The 16,779-nt window shown below is 36.7% G+C and overlaps 1 protein-coding gene across 1 annotated transcript; it reads right to left on the reverse strand.

The window, feature by feature from the left end:
- Positions 1-1,019: 1,019 nt before the first annotated feature.
- LOC127853558 (ras-related and estrogen-regulated growth inhibitor-like) lies at positions 1,020-16,114 on the reverse strand. The gene is made up of 4 exons (XM_052388151.1): positions 15,276-16,114; positions 10,498-10,554; positions 3,238-3,311; positions 1,020-1,797 (listed from the first exon to the last, which is right to left on the reverse strand). The coding sequence occupies exons 1-4, from the start codon at positions 15,421-15,423 to the stop codon at positions 1,351-1,353; spliced, it is 726 nt and encodes a 241-aa protein (XP_052244111.1). The 5' UTR covers positions 15,424-16,114; the 3' UTR covers positions 1,020-1,350.
- Between the last annotated feature and the right edge of the window lie 665 nt (positions 16,115-16,779).

Raw genomic sequence — 16,779 nt, forward strand, 5'->3', positions numbered from 1 at the left:
ATTGTCGGTGTACAGTATTTCACCAAATTTAAATCTAAGATGCGCAGCCAATTTAATACAGTCCACTCTCGTTATGTCGACATCGGATATCTCGATATTCTCGATATGTCGAAGAAAGCTAAATGTCCCAACTTTTTTCCTTCTTTATCTATATAAATAAACATCGCATATCTCGATTTTCGTTATGTCGAATAATTCGATATGTCGATATAAAATTTTGTCCCGAGTCCCAATTTTACATGTATTTACTGTGGTTTATCTCGAAGTGCGAATAACTGTCCCAGTGTCGGCAAAAGGTGAGAAATTTTTTCTTTGATACTTTGCCGTCTCGCTTCGCCCGGCTGCTCCCGATACTGTGCGGTAGGAAATTGATCCGTTGATTGCATCAATGATCACACGTGTGTAATGTCGTTAGCCATTAACACTTGAGTAAGGCCTGTCACTTTAACTGTCACTTTAACATGAATTAACTGCAATTAATACACTGCCTGACGGAAGGCCGAAGGACTAATTGTTTTTAATATATAATAAAGTCAAGACTCAAAATGGCTTTTCATTTTTATTTGACCCTGTACTAATAATCGATTGAACTTTGCATTATAAACTACAAAATGTACATGTACACTTCAGTATTCCGGAACGTGATTTACGCATGTTCAGATAGAAAACCCTCGTCTTGATTGGACGTCAATTGCATCATAACTATAAATAGCAACATTACCAGATGTTTACTCGACAGTTTAGAAAAATTATAACCGCATGTGTTCATGCAATTATGTAATACTTAAAACGTCATTTTAAGCATTTAAATAGCAAAATTAACCGTGCCTCGTAAAAACGCGTATACATGTATATCAGGCCGAGAGTATTATGCCACACGGTGACGGCTTTAGTTAGACCACTTAGCAGGTATTTATTTTTTCTTTGAAAACGCCTAATCGGATATCTCGAACTCTCGTTATCTCGATATTTTTTCTTGTTCCCGCCGACTTCGAGATAACGAGAGTGGACTGTATATATTTCTTTGGTGTGCATGTATCACATATCCAATCAATATTCTCAATTTCATATACTTGCACACTATCTGTACTCTCGTAGCCGTACGTTTATGCGACTAAATTCAAAACAACCAAACCCATTATTGATTTTGAAACGACATATACATGCAAAATACACATGATTCTGAAGAACATGTTGTTAATTGCAAATATATACCCGTTCGGTGTACACGTGTGTACAACTATGTATTCACATTTATATTATTAATTTTATTATTTTTTTAACTTCGATTTCAGACGCCAACGTGTTTAGTCGATTTTTTTCCACAGTTTAGACGAATTCGTTATGCTGTCAAGTAGTAGTAGACGGTGATCGCCTTGTCGTTCCCCCTTTACCTGTTATCACCTTTTGTATTGCCTGACGAAAGCGTGTGGAGGAACTTGGGCGACGCATGCGCATTCCACGTGATCGCCGGTACTCGCGGACCGCATCGTGGAACAGATCTACAATCTTATCCACCTGAGTCCAGTCGGCGGCGGAGATTTCGTAAAAGCGACAACCGATTTCGTCCGCAAGTTCAATGCCCTCAACTTCCGGCACTTGTCTATCGTGAAGCAAGTCCGCTTTGTTACCTACAAGAAGGCCGAATACGGGCGCTTGTCGAATGTTCTCGACATGTCTCTTAAAGTTCATTATTTGCTCGAAGCTTTGCCTGTCGTTGATGGAATATATGAAGAGGTAGCAGTCACCCCAGAAAGCGTAGTAGTCTTTCCAGACCCAGCCCCCATCGGCGCACATCTGTAAACATGAAACATTCTGTTTAATAGTATGTTATGGGTATGTATAGTGTATGTTATGTTGTATTGAACACTTATATTTAACAAGTATAAGGTATTTTCGTAAATGTTTTGCGACGATGATTTTTTGATAACATATTGTTCGATTATTTAAGAAACTTTATACACATTCATTTTTTTTTGTACGACACATGAAAATATACATGTATATACAAACTCAAATCTGTACTCAAATCTGTACACCAATTACATGTTTCAAATCTGTACACCAATTACATGTTTTTGCTTAGTTATGTACTTACTAGTACTTGACATGACTTATTTTCCAGGGCCGGACCAAGGAATTTTTGACTGGGAAGGGGGCAACCGGAGAGGGTGCGGGACGGGTCACCTCGCGCATTTTTTTTTAATTTGGCACTTTCAAGGTGATTTTAAATGCTTAAAAAAAACTGCCATTTTAGCATTTTCTCTTTTACACTGATACACCATCAAAATCGTCTAGAACTCCGACATTATATTATACTTAACATTTTCTTTATGATAACTGTTTTTGGAGTTTTCGCAACGCTTTCAGATATTTAACTGATTTTTGGAATGTGAGTCTAACATCATGAAATTCTGATGACGTGTGAATGTTTTCCTGGCAATTGATTTTTTGGCGAAGTTATGGGCCTTGGACTTACATTGTTCTCTATTATAACAGTTTTCCGGAGTTTTTGTTTACGTAACTATTTCAGATATTGAGTTAATTTTTATGCCCCCGGTAGGGGTGGCATAATGCAGTCGGACTGTCCGTCCGTCTGACATTTCATTTTCCGAACTTTTCAAAACGTATTAAGATTTTGACCTGATAATTGTTGTGTGAGTCTACCTACATGACTTACAGATAAAGCATGAGTTTCGTTCCGGTCCATTGATTTTTGGCGAAGTTATGGGTATTGGACTTAGACAAAACAACACTTTCCGGTTAAAATTAATGACGATTGTAATCTATTTGCTTCCAACATTATTTGCTTTTCACAAATTATTAACGTCAGCCATTTTCAGACCTACGACCTCCAATATCATTGCTACCGTTCGCTGTTTCTCTTTCTTTTGCCAATTAAAATAAGTTTTACATCAACCATTGATAGATGAAGCATTCATGATCACAAGGGGTTGATCAGGAATGTATGTACAAGGCTATAAGAAATCATTGCATAGGGGCTTATCTCCACTGGCGAGTAAAGTAAGGCTTATCCCCTTGATTATCAGGGACGATAAAGATACATCTGCTTTTTTGTATGGAGAGAAAGTGTAATGTTGGCCCTTTCATGCGAGAAACATTTGCAGTAGGCCCATTCATAACTCAACAGCCAGCTGGGGGCGTGAGGGGGGAGGGGGGCCTCAGGGTCTGTTTACTAGTACTTGACATTTGTATTTTTAAAACCATGGTCATCACCTGCCCTGCTGTGTCTAAAATCTCTGTTCTCGTGTCCTCATTGTCCACGTGACACTGACACCGATGGATGGTCTCTGGAAATAAACTTTATGTTACGTATAAGACAAAATGCCGTCAGTTAGTATTCATATACAGCGTTTCTACTGAGTTTTAACTAGATGCATAACACATCGCCTAAGTGCGCGCGCTTGTCTGTTGACATAACGTCACTGGATTGCATCATTCACTCAGTTTTAGGATAACATAGTCTCTGAATTTTTTTAAGCAGTTGTATTAATCAAAGACCAAGAATGTATTCTAGGTCTTTGTTTTAATATATGCAGTAATTGGGTATTTGTGCTTGATTATTTCATTATTTATATTAAATGTGAATACAAATTCTGGAATGTATGACTCGACTTTAACCGGTGAGATTGGATTGTAGATTCCTTTCTTAATATAGAATGCACTCGAATAGCGCGGTTTTTAAAAGCATGTGTTATTGCTGAAGAATCTACGGATTGAGATCAGTTGCAGCGACTAAAAAAGAGTTTTTAATATTATAATTGTTGTGCATTGTTCTTTTACTTTTCGACACAAATTAACATAGAATTTGAATGGTAATTATTTTTGCTGAATGGGTCGATCTTTTGTTAGTTGGTCAATAAATGTCTATCCACAAAGAATTGTCTGCTTACATCAACTGTTGTAAAATGAAAAAGGAAGATGGAGATGAAAAAATGTATAGTATATATCGCATGCAGCTTGCCAACTCATCATAAAAGCTAATAAAACTATACGATAATAAACACGGTGATTTTCATTCATTCACAATTTTTAGCCGGTAGAGTTTTGAATTGTTTATGCCAGTTAGTAAAACTGAGTCAAACGAAGAGTTGCTTACAGACACAAATTAACAATATCGGGGGGGGGGATAAAGCAAGGTTCCATTCAACTAATATTTTCGATTCTGTTTTGGCTATTACTTTAAACAATTAAACGCTAATAGTTTAATCAACAAAGATTTATAAATATAAATAATTAAGGGCAAAGAAAATACCGTACTTTAACCATTGTGTGCTTGAATATATCCAACTCGTCTCAGAATGGCTTACACGGCTCGGCAAGCCGAGCTTTGTCAACCTCTCTTCAACTCGTCGGGAAATTTTAAGTACACAACGGCAATAGCACCCGATACGACTCGAGTTAGTCTGTTCAACAGGCCTTAGGTTAACGGAGTTAGCCTGTACGGACAGACAATGGTATTACCATCATACCATTTGGTATGGGGTTAGCCTGTAGATAACCTGGATCAAAGATCTATAAATAAATAGTTTATTTATAGATAACGAAGGAAAAGGGATTAGGTCACGGTATCTCGATCTCTCGAGTATTTATTGAAAATAATGAAGAAAAACGCCCTTTTAGGTCTTGAACTTTAAAAAAAAATGTTAAATATGGAATGCAAATATTTATTTTATTCAAGGAATTTAGAACATTTTAAGATTGAATATAATAAATGCTAAAGTGAATCTATCTTGTTACCTCGTGGTTTATTTGTAATACATGTGAAATGTACAATAGATTCAATATATTGAAAAACACTATGCATTTGTTGATACATGTAGTTAAATTATATTTAAGTATGCAATAGAAAAAATAATAACAAACAAAAAGTATGAACGTAATTTTATTTAATTATTTTTTTTAAAATAAATTACCCATCTATTTATCTAATTATTAATTAATTCATTCATTTATCCTTCCATCCGTCCGTCAGTTCGTCCATCCGTTTGTTTGTTCGTTTGTGCGTTCGTGCGTTTGTTTATTGTTTGTTGGTTGGTTGGTTCGTTCGTTCTTTGGTTCGTTCCTTGGATCGTTCGTTTGTTTGTTCGTTTGTTTGTTCTTTTGTTATTTCGTTCTTTTTTGATTTTGGTCTTTGTTTAATTCTTTTTTTCGTTTGTTCGTTCGTTCGTTCGTTCGATCATTCATTCGTTCGTTCGTTCATGCATTTATTCATTCATATATGTATTTATGTTTTAAACATTTTTGTTTTGTTTTTTGTTTTATTTAATTATTTATGCGTTCATTCATTCATTAATCTTTCCATCCCTTCGTCCGTCCGTTTTTTTTCGTTACTTTGTGCGTTCGTGCGTTTGTTCATTGGTTCGTTCGTTTGTTAATGAGTTCGTTCGTTTGTTCTTCCATCCATCTATCCATCCATCCATCCATCCATCCATCGATCGATCCAACTTTCTTCCATCCTTCCTTCCTTCCTTCCATCCTTCCTTCCTTCCTTCCCTCCCTTCCTTCCTCCTCCCTCCCTCCCTCCCTCCCTCCCTCCCTCCCTCCCTCCCTCCCTCCCTCCCTCCCTCCCTCCCTCCCTCCCTCCCTCCCTCCCTCCCTCCCTCCCTCCCTCCCTCCCTCCCTCCCTCCCTCCCTCCCTCCCTCCCTCCCTCCCTCCCTCCCTCCCTACCTCCCTCCCTCCCTCCCTCCCTCCCTTCCATCCTCCCTTCCTCCCTCCCTTCCTCCCTCCCTTCCTTCCTTCCTTCCTTCCTTCCTTCCTTCCTTCCTCCTCCTCCTTCCTTCCTTCCTTCCTTCCTTCCTTCCTTCCTTCCTTCCTTCCTTCCTTCCTCTCCTCCTCCCTCCCTCCCTCCCTCCCTCCGTCCCTCCCTCCGTCCCTCCCTCCGTCCCTCCCTCATTCCATCCCTCCGTCCCTCCCTCCGTCCATCCCTCCGTCCCTCCCTCCGTCCCTCCCTCCGTCCCTCCCTCCTCCCTCCCTCCGTCCCTCCCTCCGTCCCTCTCTTCTCCGTCCCTCCCTCCGTCCCTGCCTCCGTTCCTCCCTCCCTCTCTCCCTCCCTCCTTCCCTCCTCCCTCCCTCCCTTCCCCCCGTCCCCTCCCTCCCTCCCTCCCTTCCCTCCCTTCCGTCCCTCCCTCCCCTCCCTCCCTTCCCTTCCTTCCTTCCTTCCTTCCTTCCTTCCTCCTTCCTTCCTTTTCCTTCCTTCCTTCCTTCCTTCCTTCCTTCCTTCCTTCCTTCCTTCCTTTCTTCCTTCTTCCTTCCTTCCTTCCCTTCCTTCCTTCCTTCCCTTCCCTTTCCTTCCTTCCTTCCTTCCTTCCTTCCTTCTTCTTCCTTCCTTCCTTCCTTCCTTCCTTCCTTCCTTCCTCCCTTCCCCTTTCCTCCCTCCCTCTCCCTCCCTCTCTACTCCTCCCTCCTCCCTCCCTCCGTCTCCTCCCTCCGTCCCTCCCTCCTTCCCTCCCTCCGTCCCCTCCCTCCGTCCCTCCCTCCGTCCCTCCCTCCGTCCCTCTCTCCCGTCCCTGCCTCCGTTCCTCCCTCCGTTTCCTCCCTCCTCCCTCCCTCCCTCTCTCTCTACCTCCCTCCGTCCCTCCCTCCGTCCCTCCCTCCGTCCCTCCCTCCGTCCCTCCCTCCGTCCCTCCCTCCGTCCCTCCCTCCGTCCCCTCCCTCCGTCCCTCCCTCCGTCCCTCCCTCCGTCCCTCCCTCCGTCCCTCGTTCCTCCCTCCGTTCCTCCCTCCGTTCCTCCCTCCGTTCCTCCCTCCTTCCTCCCTCCGTTCCTCCCTCGTTCCTCCCTCCGTTCCTCCCTTCCTCCCTCCATTCCTCCCTCCGTCCCTCCCTCCGTCCCTCCCTCCCCCTCACACCCTCCCTCCCTCCATTCCTTACTTCCTTCCTCCCTCCCTTCCTCCCCCCCAGCCAGCCAGCCAGCCAGCCAGCCAGCCAGCCAGCCATGCCAGCCATTTATTCATTCATTCATTTTTTGATGTATTTAATAATTTATTTACTTATTTTGTGTTCAACCTTTTAGCTTTTTTAGTTGATTAAATGTATTTATTTTCTTTTTAAATATATTGTTGTAACAAACATGCAAAATAAAATAAAATTATAAAAAAAAAAACGTTCTAAATTGAAATAGTGTAAATTACTAACATTAAATAGAAATAACTTCGGTTAAGTACCATGGGTGCTTTTCACAGTATATTACAAGTTTAAACTCTCATAGACGAGAAAACGATCAAGGCACGTTATTATAATTTATGCGCAAAGTTGGTTTCTATCACAGCACATACTACATTTGAAATAAACAATCGCTTGCAAGACATCTAATTGGACAGAGATGCAATTATATTCCTTTATAAAATACGATTTTTAGCCTCAATATATCTGTTGACTTTTAAGTAAGATATCATCTGCCTCCATAGGATGCTTTTTAGTTGTTTTATTATTTACTTAATTGTATGTGTCGTCCTCAGTTGTCTCCAGGTTTCTAGAAAATCACTTCTTTGATGTCATCTATACTCTTCAATTAACGAGTCAACGGCGCTATTTTCAGACGATTTTTTATTTCAAAATTGGATTCCATATTATTTTGGCCATGCTTTCTAAACAAACATGTTTCAACAATAAAACAGCGGAAGTCTACACTGTGTATTAGCAACCTGCTGTGGTGACCCCTTTCTTATCTATTTGAGCGTAAAGTTATCTGATATAGATCAGACATCGGCCGGCCATTAGTCTGACTTAAATTGGTTGTGATCCCTAAATCTTATCCATTTAAGCGTCAAGTTTATTCATATAGATCAGACATCGACCGGCTCCGTTATATATTAGTCTGACTTAAATTTTCTGTCGTAAAGTACAGGTTAGATTGTCCAATTAAGAAACGCGAGTAGTCAAACATGGGTGATTAGAATGTGTGGAAAGACAACTGCGTCTAAATGAAATACTTAAATACCATATAGTTCAATTTTTGAGAACAGACGTATGCTTCATACATAATATGCCATATGACTAATATAAGGATGCATATAACAGTGCTTAATGAAGTTCAAGTTATATGTACGCACACAAGTGTTTAGTTTGATTACACTTTTGCATTCATTTACTTGATACTTCCACTATGGTTTTCTTTTCCGGCAAATACTATAATTAAGTGTATAAAAGTGCACGGGAAATATTATATTCCCTTTTTAATGATTTATAAATTATATCAGCAGGACTTCAAACTGTCATACGTAAATATACAATACACTACATAAAACATTTGATGTGTTTGATATGCGACTTAAAACTTAAAAAATCAGTAAAAAATTTAAATATAACGTTTTATTTCAACCTTAATTTTCACGATCGGGATATGTACCGAGCATCGTTAAAAAAGGATACTTCTTGCTACCATTATCGTAGTTTCATATAAAAAAAAACACATATTAAAGAGTCAATTGCTTTAGTAAATTAACAACTATAGTTTTTATGTAATTTCGTATTAAATCTTCAAACTAAAGACAGTCACACTTCAGATAATCAATATACTTTTAATATAAATTGAAACAAAGAAAGAGTCAAATAAATAACCTGTGGCATTTGTTTTCGCAGTCTCGTATTGTTAAGCAATAGAAATAACAGTTATCACCATTATTACAAGTGGCTTTATCGCATTAAGGGTCCAATAAACAGGACAATGTTGCATGACACACCGACATCAATCACCTGTCGGCATGATATGTCATAACGTGGCAGCATTAACATAATATGCATTTAATATAATACAATACAAATAATACAAAATATATAAAGAAATGAAATAAAAAATATAAAAAAATTAAAATGATGATAATGATGACGATGATAATGATGATGATGTTGTTGTTGTTGTTGTTGTTGTTGTTGATGATGATGATGATGATGATGATGATGATGATGATGATGATGATGATGATGATGATGATGATTACGAACGCAGAAAAGCTCGAACGCACAAACGAACGAACGAACAAACAATTTGACGGACGCATGAACGAACGAACAAAATAACAAACGAGCGCACGAACGACCGACCGACAGGCAGGCCTGCTCGCTCGCTCGCTCGCTGACTGACTGAGTGACTGAGTGACTGACTGACTGACTGACTGACTGACTGACTGACTAAAAGACTGACTGACTGACTGACTGACTGACTGACTGACTGACTGACTGACTGACTGACTGACTGACTGACTGACTGACTGACTGACTGACTGACTGACTGACTGACTGACTGACTGACTGACTGACTGACTGACTGACTGACTGACTGACTGACTGACTGACTGACTGACTGACTGACTGACTGACTGACTGAAAGAAATTACGAACGAACGAACGAACCAATAAACCAATGAACAAGCCCACGTACGCACAAACGGAATAAATAGATAAATAGATAGATAAATAAATAAATAGATGAATTAATAAAGAAAGTAAGAAAGAAATACATGAACGCATGAATAAACGCATGAATGAACGCGTGAATGAATGAATAAATAAATAAATACATAAAAAAATACATTAATACATAAATAAATACATTAATACATAAATAAATGATTGAATGAAACCCTGTTCTGCTTACAATAATTTGATTATTATTTTTGGTATTTCATACTTAAATATAATTAAACTATAAACAAATCCCTAGTGTTTTCAAAATTATTAATCTATTCACTGTCAGTGTGCAATATATTTAATCTTAAATTGTTCTAAATTCATTTATTAAAACATAAATTTATAACCAATATTTCCATTCTTTATTGTTTTAAGACCTAAAAAGGCGCTTTTCTTCATTATTTTCAACAAAGACCTATAGATAACTTGTTAGCTATAGGTCTTTGTTTTCAATAAATAATCGAGAGATCGAGATACCGTACCCTAATACCTTTTCCTTCGTAATCTATAAATAAACTATTTATTTATAGATCTTTTATCCAGGTTATCTACAGGCTAACCCCATACCAAATGGTATGATGGTAATACCATTGCCTGTCCGTACAGGCTAACTCCGTTAACCTAAGGCCTGTTGAACAGACTAACTCGAGTCGTATCGGGTGGCAATAGCATATTTATAATCTCTATATATTGAACACTAACCTGGTGTTGGCTACATGGTCAAACGCGGGTGATCCGAATAACTCTAGATCATATACGTTCAAGTAATATTACGATAATATTGTTTATATTAATAATGATGGAAAATTTTGATAGAATATTGTGAATTAAAACTATATTAAGTACATGGTAGCCAACTTAGAAAAGAAGAAGTCCTCATTACTTAACGTTTCGACAAATTCATGACGAGAAATGATATGTACTATGTGTCATTATAACTTACCAAAAATGACATTGTGCGTGAAGGTTGCTGACCACATTACAAACCAAAATACCATATATCACTTTAGATAAAAAAATATTATGTCACATTTTGAACATTGGTTTGAAAGCATATGGTATCTTACCCAATGTTGGACAATATTCTCCTATAAACCGTCTAGTCATGAACCGCACTGTTAAAGCTGAAACATAACGAAATGCAAATATTATGTGTCAAAATTAGATTATGAAAGTATCATTAAAAATAAACTGAAAATGGACTTTTGATATAAAAAAACCTCTAACGGACTAGCTATATGTTCCAAAGAAATGCAACATAATCAGAATAAACTATAACGAACGAATGGATATATTGCACACACATGTTTTTAAAATGAAAGCAAAGCGAGTTTTAAACAGTGTATAACGTTATGATGTTAGAAAAACGTGCCAAGAACATTAGTCATTCTCGCTTTGTTGGTTACATCTTAGTGTTAGTATGTGTGTTGTTGTCGTATATCGACTTTAAATATAAAGGTTGGTTTAAGTGATAACGGAGCCATAGATATATTGTCCTATACGATATCCGACTTTTGAAAGTCGTATAGTGCAATCACATCATATTTAAAATTGTACAGTAACGTTCAAACAACACTGTTACAATATGTCAGTTGACATTATAGATGCGAGCATTGGTATCAGGCACAATAAGATGTGTAGCGTAAAGTCTCGGAGTTGGTTCGAGCATTATATCGCCCCATTGGTGCAAAAAAGGTACCATGTGACATTGAAATTAGAAGGCATATGGTACCTTTTGCACAAATGGGCCGATATACCTTAATAGCAAAACTCCAGAATTCTCTATATTGTTGGAGAACTAAAACGTTGCCTGGGGATACGAGGGCTTGGCTAAAATGGGGCAAGTCGACCCCTTTCGTGAAAACTCGTATGACAGTAAACTTAACTTTGTACATCGCTCATGGCTAAAGTTTTCTGTTTTCCAGATGGTATGTTTCAGATGGAAATAATATGATGCAATGTAAAATATGTAAGTATATAACTATAAATAATAATCAATAGCTAATAAAAACTCGATTAGTTTGTTTATCTTATCGAGATATTAACAAACTGGAACGACAACGGAAGGGATATATTTTAAAAGGTTTAGACATAAACATGAAAGTAATGCCACATATCTTTCATGAGTTGAACATACAAATGGAGGCCGCCCCTGCAGTACTGCGTTAGCTGAATACCAGGATTATCTTACTGAAACTACTTTTGGTGCTTAAGTTGGTTGGCGTTATTTATACCTACGTATAAGATTATTTTTCTAAAGTGATAGAGATCTGTGCAACAACTAGTAATATACTCAAAAAGCAATATGATCAAAATTCCACATACAGCTTCGAAGAATAAGAACGAATATATGCTAAAATAGATGCGTTAAGTCTATCGAGTTAAAACTTATTTGAATAACCATCTATCATATAATCATTTATGTTGGTTTCAGTGATTGTTATTTGGTGGTGTAATGTCGAATTTTACATGAGCTTGTAACACAACACAGCCAACAGCATTTTGTTTATCAACGGCAAAGTATACAAGTAATCCGTCTTTACATATGTGTATTGATAACATGTGTTTATATTATATTTATTTGTTCCATTACATTTGTAGAGTATGAAATCGAAAGACTCGTCTGTTTATCACTGAAACATCGTATCATAGTCCAGTATGAAATACTTATGTGATACAGTAACCGAGAGAATCAACGCAATTCACCCAAACATGTGTTTTATGTGGATAACGATTTAACTTCGTTAAGTCTCTCCAATAATAATTGCATGACGTATACAGCCGACGATGGACAAATCAGATATTGACTTGGTTTGTTATTCTGAATTGTTGCTACGCAATATCAAGGGGAAATTTGTTTTGTTGTACATGCCAGGCGGATCAACACAGTTAGAATAATATTTATTGTATAACAAATACAAAGATTCCAATAAACAAAATGCAATACGTTATTTATAGTGCTGCTGCTGTTACGTCAGTTAAGAACATAAACAACCGTTTCACTTATTTTGTTTAAGAAGACATAATGCGCACTCAACTACATACATGTGCTCATCATCTTTTCATGCATGTTCAACTTTTACTTTGAGTCCGTGCATAATACTTGCATGACCGTTCAAAACGATACATTCAATACTGATCGACAATTAAAATCTATTCTAAACATTTTTGTTAGTATGACAAGCTCAAATACTCCACAGCTTCGATGTACGATGTTTAGTTATATTTCTGTGAAATTATTCAGATAATAAATCATAAGAATGATTAGCACACGATTTTATGGAAACGCTATTTGTAAGATGAAACTAAGGGTTTTCGAGCAAAATTTCAAACAGAAACAGTGATAAATGCACTAGATACCTAGTGTTTTTGGGTACAAAGCCCATGTTATATACGTCTATGACTATTAATTATAATAATTACACTTATATGGTAAACATGTGCTTACATATGAACGTATTTGCATACATTGTTATTTTTATATCGACTAACGTTCTACTACTAGTCACAAATAGGAATTTTATTTACTGCTGCCGTGAAAGCAGTATTAATATTTTCTTTTAAACGTGTATATACTTTTATAAATTTTGCATTGCAATTTGTTTGAAAACAAACTTTAACAAATGATACATTAATACACTATATGTGTATTACAAACGATGATGCAAACACTATTTATTTTATTATTTCTTTATATGCATTAATACTTTTCCGATATATCCCCATGAAAAGACACCTGTTATACGTTACACAATTGTAAAAATAACATCACGGCGCAGAGATTCTTTGATAACAACTCCCAGTAAATCGTGATTTGCCTTCCACAAAAGAGGCACCAAAGGAACGATATCGATGAGATTATTTATCAACTGCAATCGTTGAAACACGATATATAGGAAGCAAAAACATCCTCGAATTATTCAGAGATATTGTAGTTCACAAGCGTACTGATGCAATTTTCTTCAATTTTTCGTTTCTATTTCGTAGAGGTTAAAGGGACCTTTTCACAGATTTTGGCATGCATTGAAGCTTGTCATTAAATGCTTTATATTGATAAATTATACCACTCGACCATTCGTGCACAAGCTATGTGCGGATGAATTTTTTTACTTATATAAGCAATCCTCGTAGTTTCGACAACAAAATAACTTTATTTTATATTACTCAATCGTTTCGCGTTGAAACGCTTTATAATTTTCAGGTTTCCAAATCGTCAAAAGATGCATATAATGAATATTTTAGAGCATGGTAAATGTTCAGTATTATTATTTCCTCACAAATATCATAACTTAAACGGACATTTGCGAATCTGAAACAACTTTTTTATTATTTTTTTTATTTTTTATTTTGTCAATTTACCAAAACGTGAAAAGGCCCCTTTAAAGACTGTAATTTATGTTAAAGTGGTGACTGCCTTGCAGCTATATATACATGGTATTTACGTTCATTCATTTAGTGCATATGATCAAGCTGTGGTAATTACGATGTTTTGTTTAATAAGAAGAGACGAAAACAACAACAATCGAACATTTATATATATGTCGACATTAATGTTTATAAAGCGTAATCGTAAAATACTGTGTGTACGAATAAAGGTAGACACATGTCATTGGGCAACCAACGTTAAGGTTAATTTGAATAAACACCATTTTTGTGTGTTTTGGTCTAGTTTATTTGAATGCAGAATATATCTATTTCTTTGGAAGAATGTATGCCATCTGTCATATCTGGGTAATTCCCTGTCTAAAATGATAATGTTGACGATACTCTTGAGAATCGATGAGGATAGCATATCGTCTGGATTCTAAAGAATGCGTGAAGCGGCAGATTCCTTGAGTTTTAAAAAACACGCATGTCAACTTAGCGGTAGATACCTTGAGTTATAAAAAACATGCATGTCAGCTTCATAAATAATAACATGTAAATGCGTTTCATAATAATTTTAATTTCATCCGCGATTTTAACGACAATGTGACAAAAACATGTCATTTTTTTAACAATTTTTTACTGTCATCACGTCATTTTTGTTTCATTGTTAAGACAACAAATGTCTGCGCGTTGTTGTTTTAGCAAGTGCGTAAAAGGCGCTAAGCATTTGCCGTTTTTCATTCTTTTCAGACCCAAGTACAGCGGTTTAACGGAAGGGCTATTATCGTCATATTGACGTTCTGTAAAAATAAAAACAAAAGAAATCGGGTCACTTGGACGAAAATCGTCAAATTCATTCCTTAGAATTTCCTCTCATTTCTGGAAAGTGGCTTAACAAATATACTTAATCTCGTTATGCGTTGAAAGTTCGTGGTTAAATGATGCTCTAATATAATATGATCTGACACAAGCCGAATTACGTTTTTATCTTCCGTCTCAAAGCAATTTCGAACATCAACTATCCTGCCAACATCTGCGTTTCGTCAAAAATAATTTAATGTTAACGAAACTGACGGTTCATACTTTGCATTCTTGTTTTTATAATTAACACTGTTTTGATTTATAAGCAGTACTGTAAGTATAATATAATGATTGGTAAGCATACATGTATTATATTAGCCTCAACTTCTCTTGTTTTTGTACTTAATATGCAATTTATGTGATAAAAGTCCGTGTACATATTTTTTACACGTGGCGCAATTATGAAATTATTATTTGCTTGTATTTAGTTAAAACCTTACAGAAACGCCCCCCCCCCAAATACTGATTGTAACACCAAACCGTATACACAGCGTAATAATTAAAACACCAAGAAAAAAGCATTGTAATAAAACAAATTTAAAAACAGTTTTAGATATTTTTGGCATTCGCTATACATGTATAACAATTGTATTATCAAACACCAAAATATTCTCACCTGTTTTCCCCACCCCTGGGATTCCCAAAAGCACTATCCGACAACAGTTATACTCTTTGTCGTACACCGAGGCTCTTGGTTTCTGACCCGGTACCGTGAGGCGACCAGGATGAATACCCGGCGGTCCTCTCACTCCATTTATTGCCATGACAATAAATCGATAATTATTCCGTTAATTGCACTGCACACACCTATTTATTGACGAACACTTTTGTTATTCGATAACTCGTTTTTACTTGTTCAACGGTGATACCTGAATTGTATTTATACATTACTATTCGTAGTTGTTATTTTGAACGCGTATCACATAGTCCCGAACATCACTTGTCTTTCTTTCTTAAATTATACACGTTATCGTTACATTATAACACGCTATATCCCGCAATTTCAAAATAATGGCGATTTCCGTAGTCAAATTTTTTCCAGTCAATTACTCGACCCCTATAGTGTTACACACTTGCACCATTTAAATACAAATAGGTCTGAAATTCTACGAACGAAATATTGTATTTACACTTGTTTAATGGTCAGTTCCGTTATCTTAGTTTATTCTATAATACGCTGCATTAATTCTTCGTGCACGTTTTATTCTGTCATCTAGACTCATTCAAAAACGTGCGTTCGTGCATACAAAAGCCATAACACGTTTATCGAACATAGCTTTAAACTGTTTTATATCCGTCATGAACAAATGAGCTGTAACCGACGTGCCGAATACCTGATAAGCACAGCCACAATTCCCTTTAAAGCAGATAACATCTACTTATCAGCTACGATTATCAGGAACTCCAAATGCCTAGTTCCAATTGATGTGTTGTGGCAAATTATGTTTATTTTATCTGTCGGTTCAATAAATGCTGCGTTTCCTAAGGTGTACCTATCTGAATGTAGGTTGTATCGGAAATTAAGATTTTGATCGTGTGATTTTGGATCATTTATGATTCGTTGGTCGATATATAAACGTGAGGGGGTAGTCTGATAGGGATACTACACGTATCTTTAGTTATTTTCAAATAAAGAAGACTTACTTGTAGAAATGTACCTGTGAACGGCATCATTTTACTCTATGACCTATGTGCAGATGCTGCGATGAAACACGCGTAGTACATAAAACATTTTAATGTGAACCCGCTTGGTTAAACCATGAACGAAGTCATTTATAAGGCCAGGTCTGTGTTTGTTTGGATGTAACGATGTTGCAGGTTTAATTCCGAATTCAGTGAATACAATAATGTTATTGAAAGTAATAGTTTAAGATTGTATTCACTTTTTAAAATATGTGAATTCGTGACGGATTTCTTATTATTAAACACACTTATAAATGTATTCATTTAAGAATCCTCACTACCTTCACTAAATGCTACAGCAAGAAATATGATAAAACATGCTGAATTATTCGCGTCATTAACAGATCTGCAATATTATTGAATACATTAGTAAACAAAGTTATTTGCCCTCTGTGGATCGTATACAAAACATCGACGTATAGAGGTTTATGACCGGC

The sequence above is a fragment of the Dreissena polymorpha genome, chromosome 12, assembly GCF_020536995.1.
Source record: "Dreissena polymorpha isolate Duluth1 chromosome 12, UMN_Dpol_1.0, whole genome shotgun sequence".
NCBI classification, from domain to species: domain Eukaryota; kingdom Metazoa; phylum Mollusca; class Bivalvia; order Myida; family Dreissenidae; genus Dreissena; species Dreissena polymorpha.

Excerpts from the sequence above, each read along its gene's own strand:
- LOC127853558 (XM_052388151.1), bottom strand. The coding sequence starts at position 15,423 with ATGGCAATAAATGGAGTGAGAGGACCGCCGGGTATTCATCCTGGTCGC. Across the intron at positions 10,555-15,275 it reads CCCAGGGGTGGGGAAAACAG|CTTTAACAGTGCGGTTCATG; the intron begins GTGAGAATATTT and ends GTTATGTTTCAG. Across the intron at positions 3,312-10,497 it reads AGAATATTGTCCAACATTGG|AGACCATCCATCGGTGTCAG; the intron begins GTAAGATACCAT and ends GTTTATTTCCAG.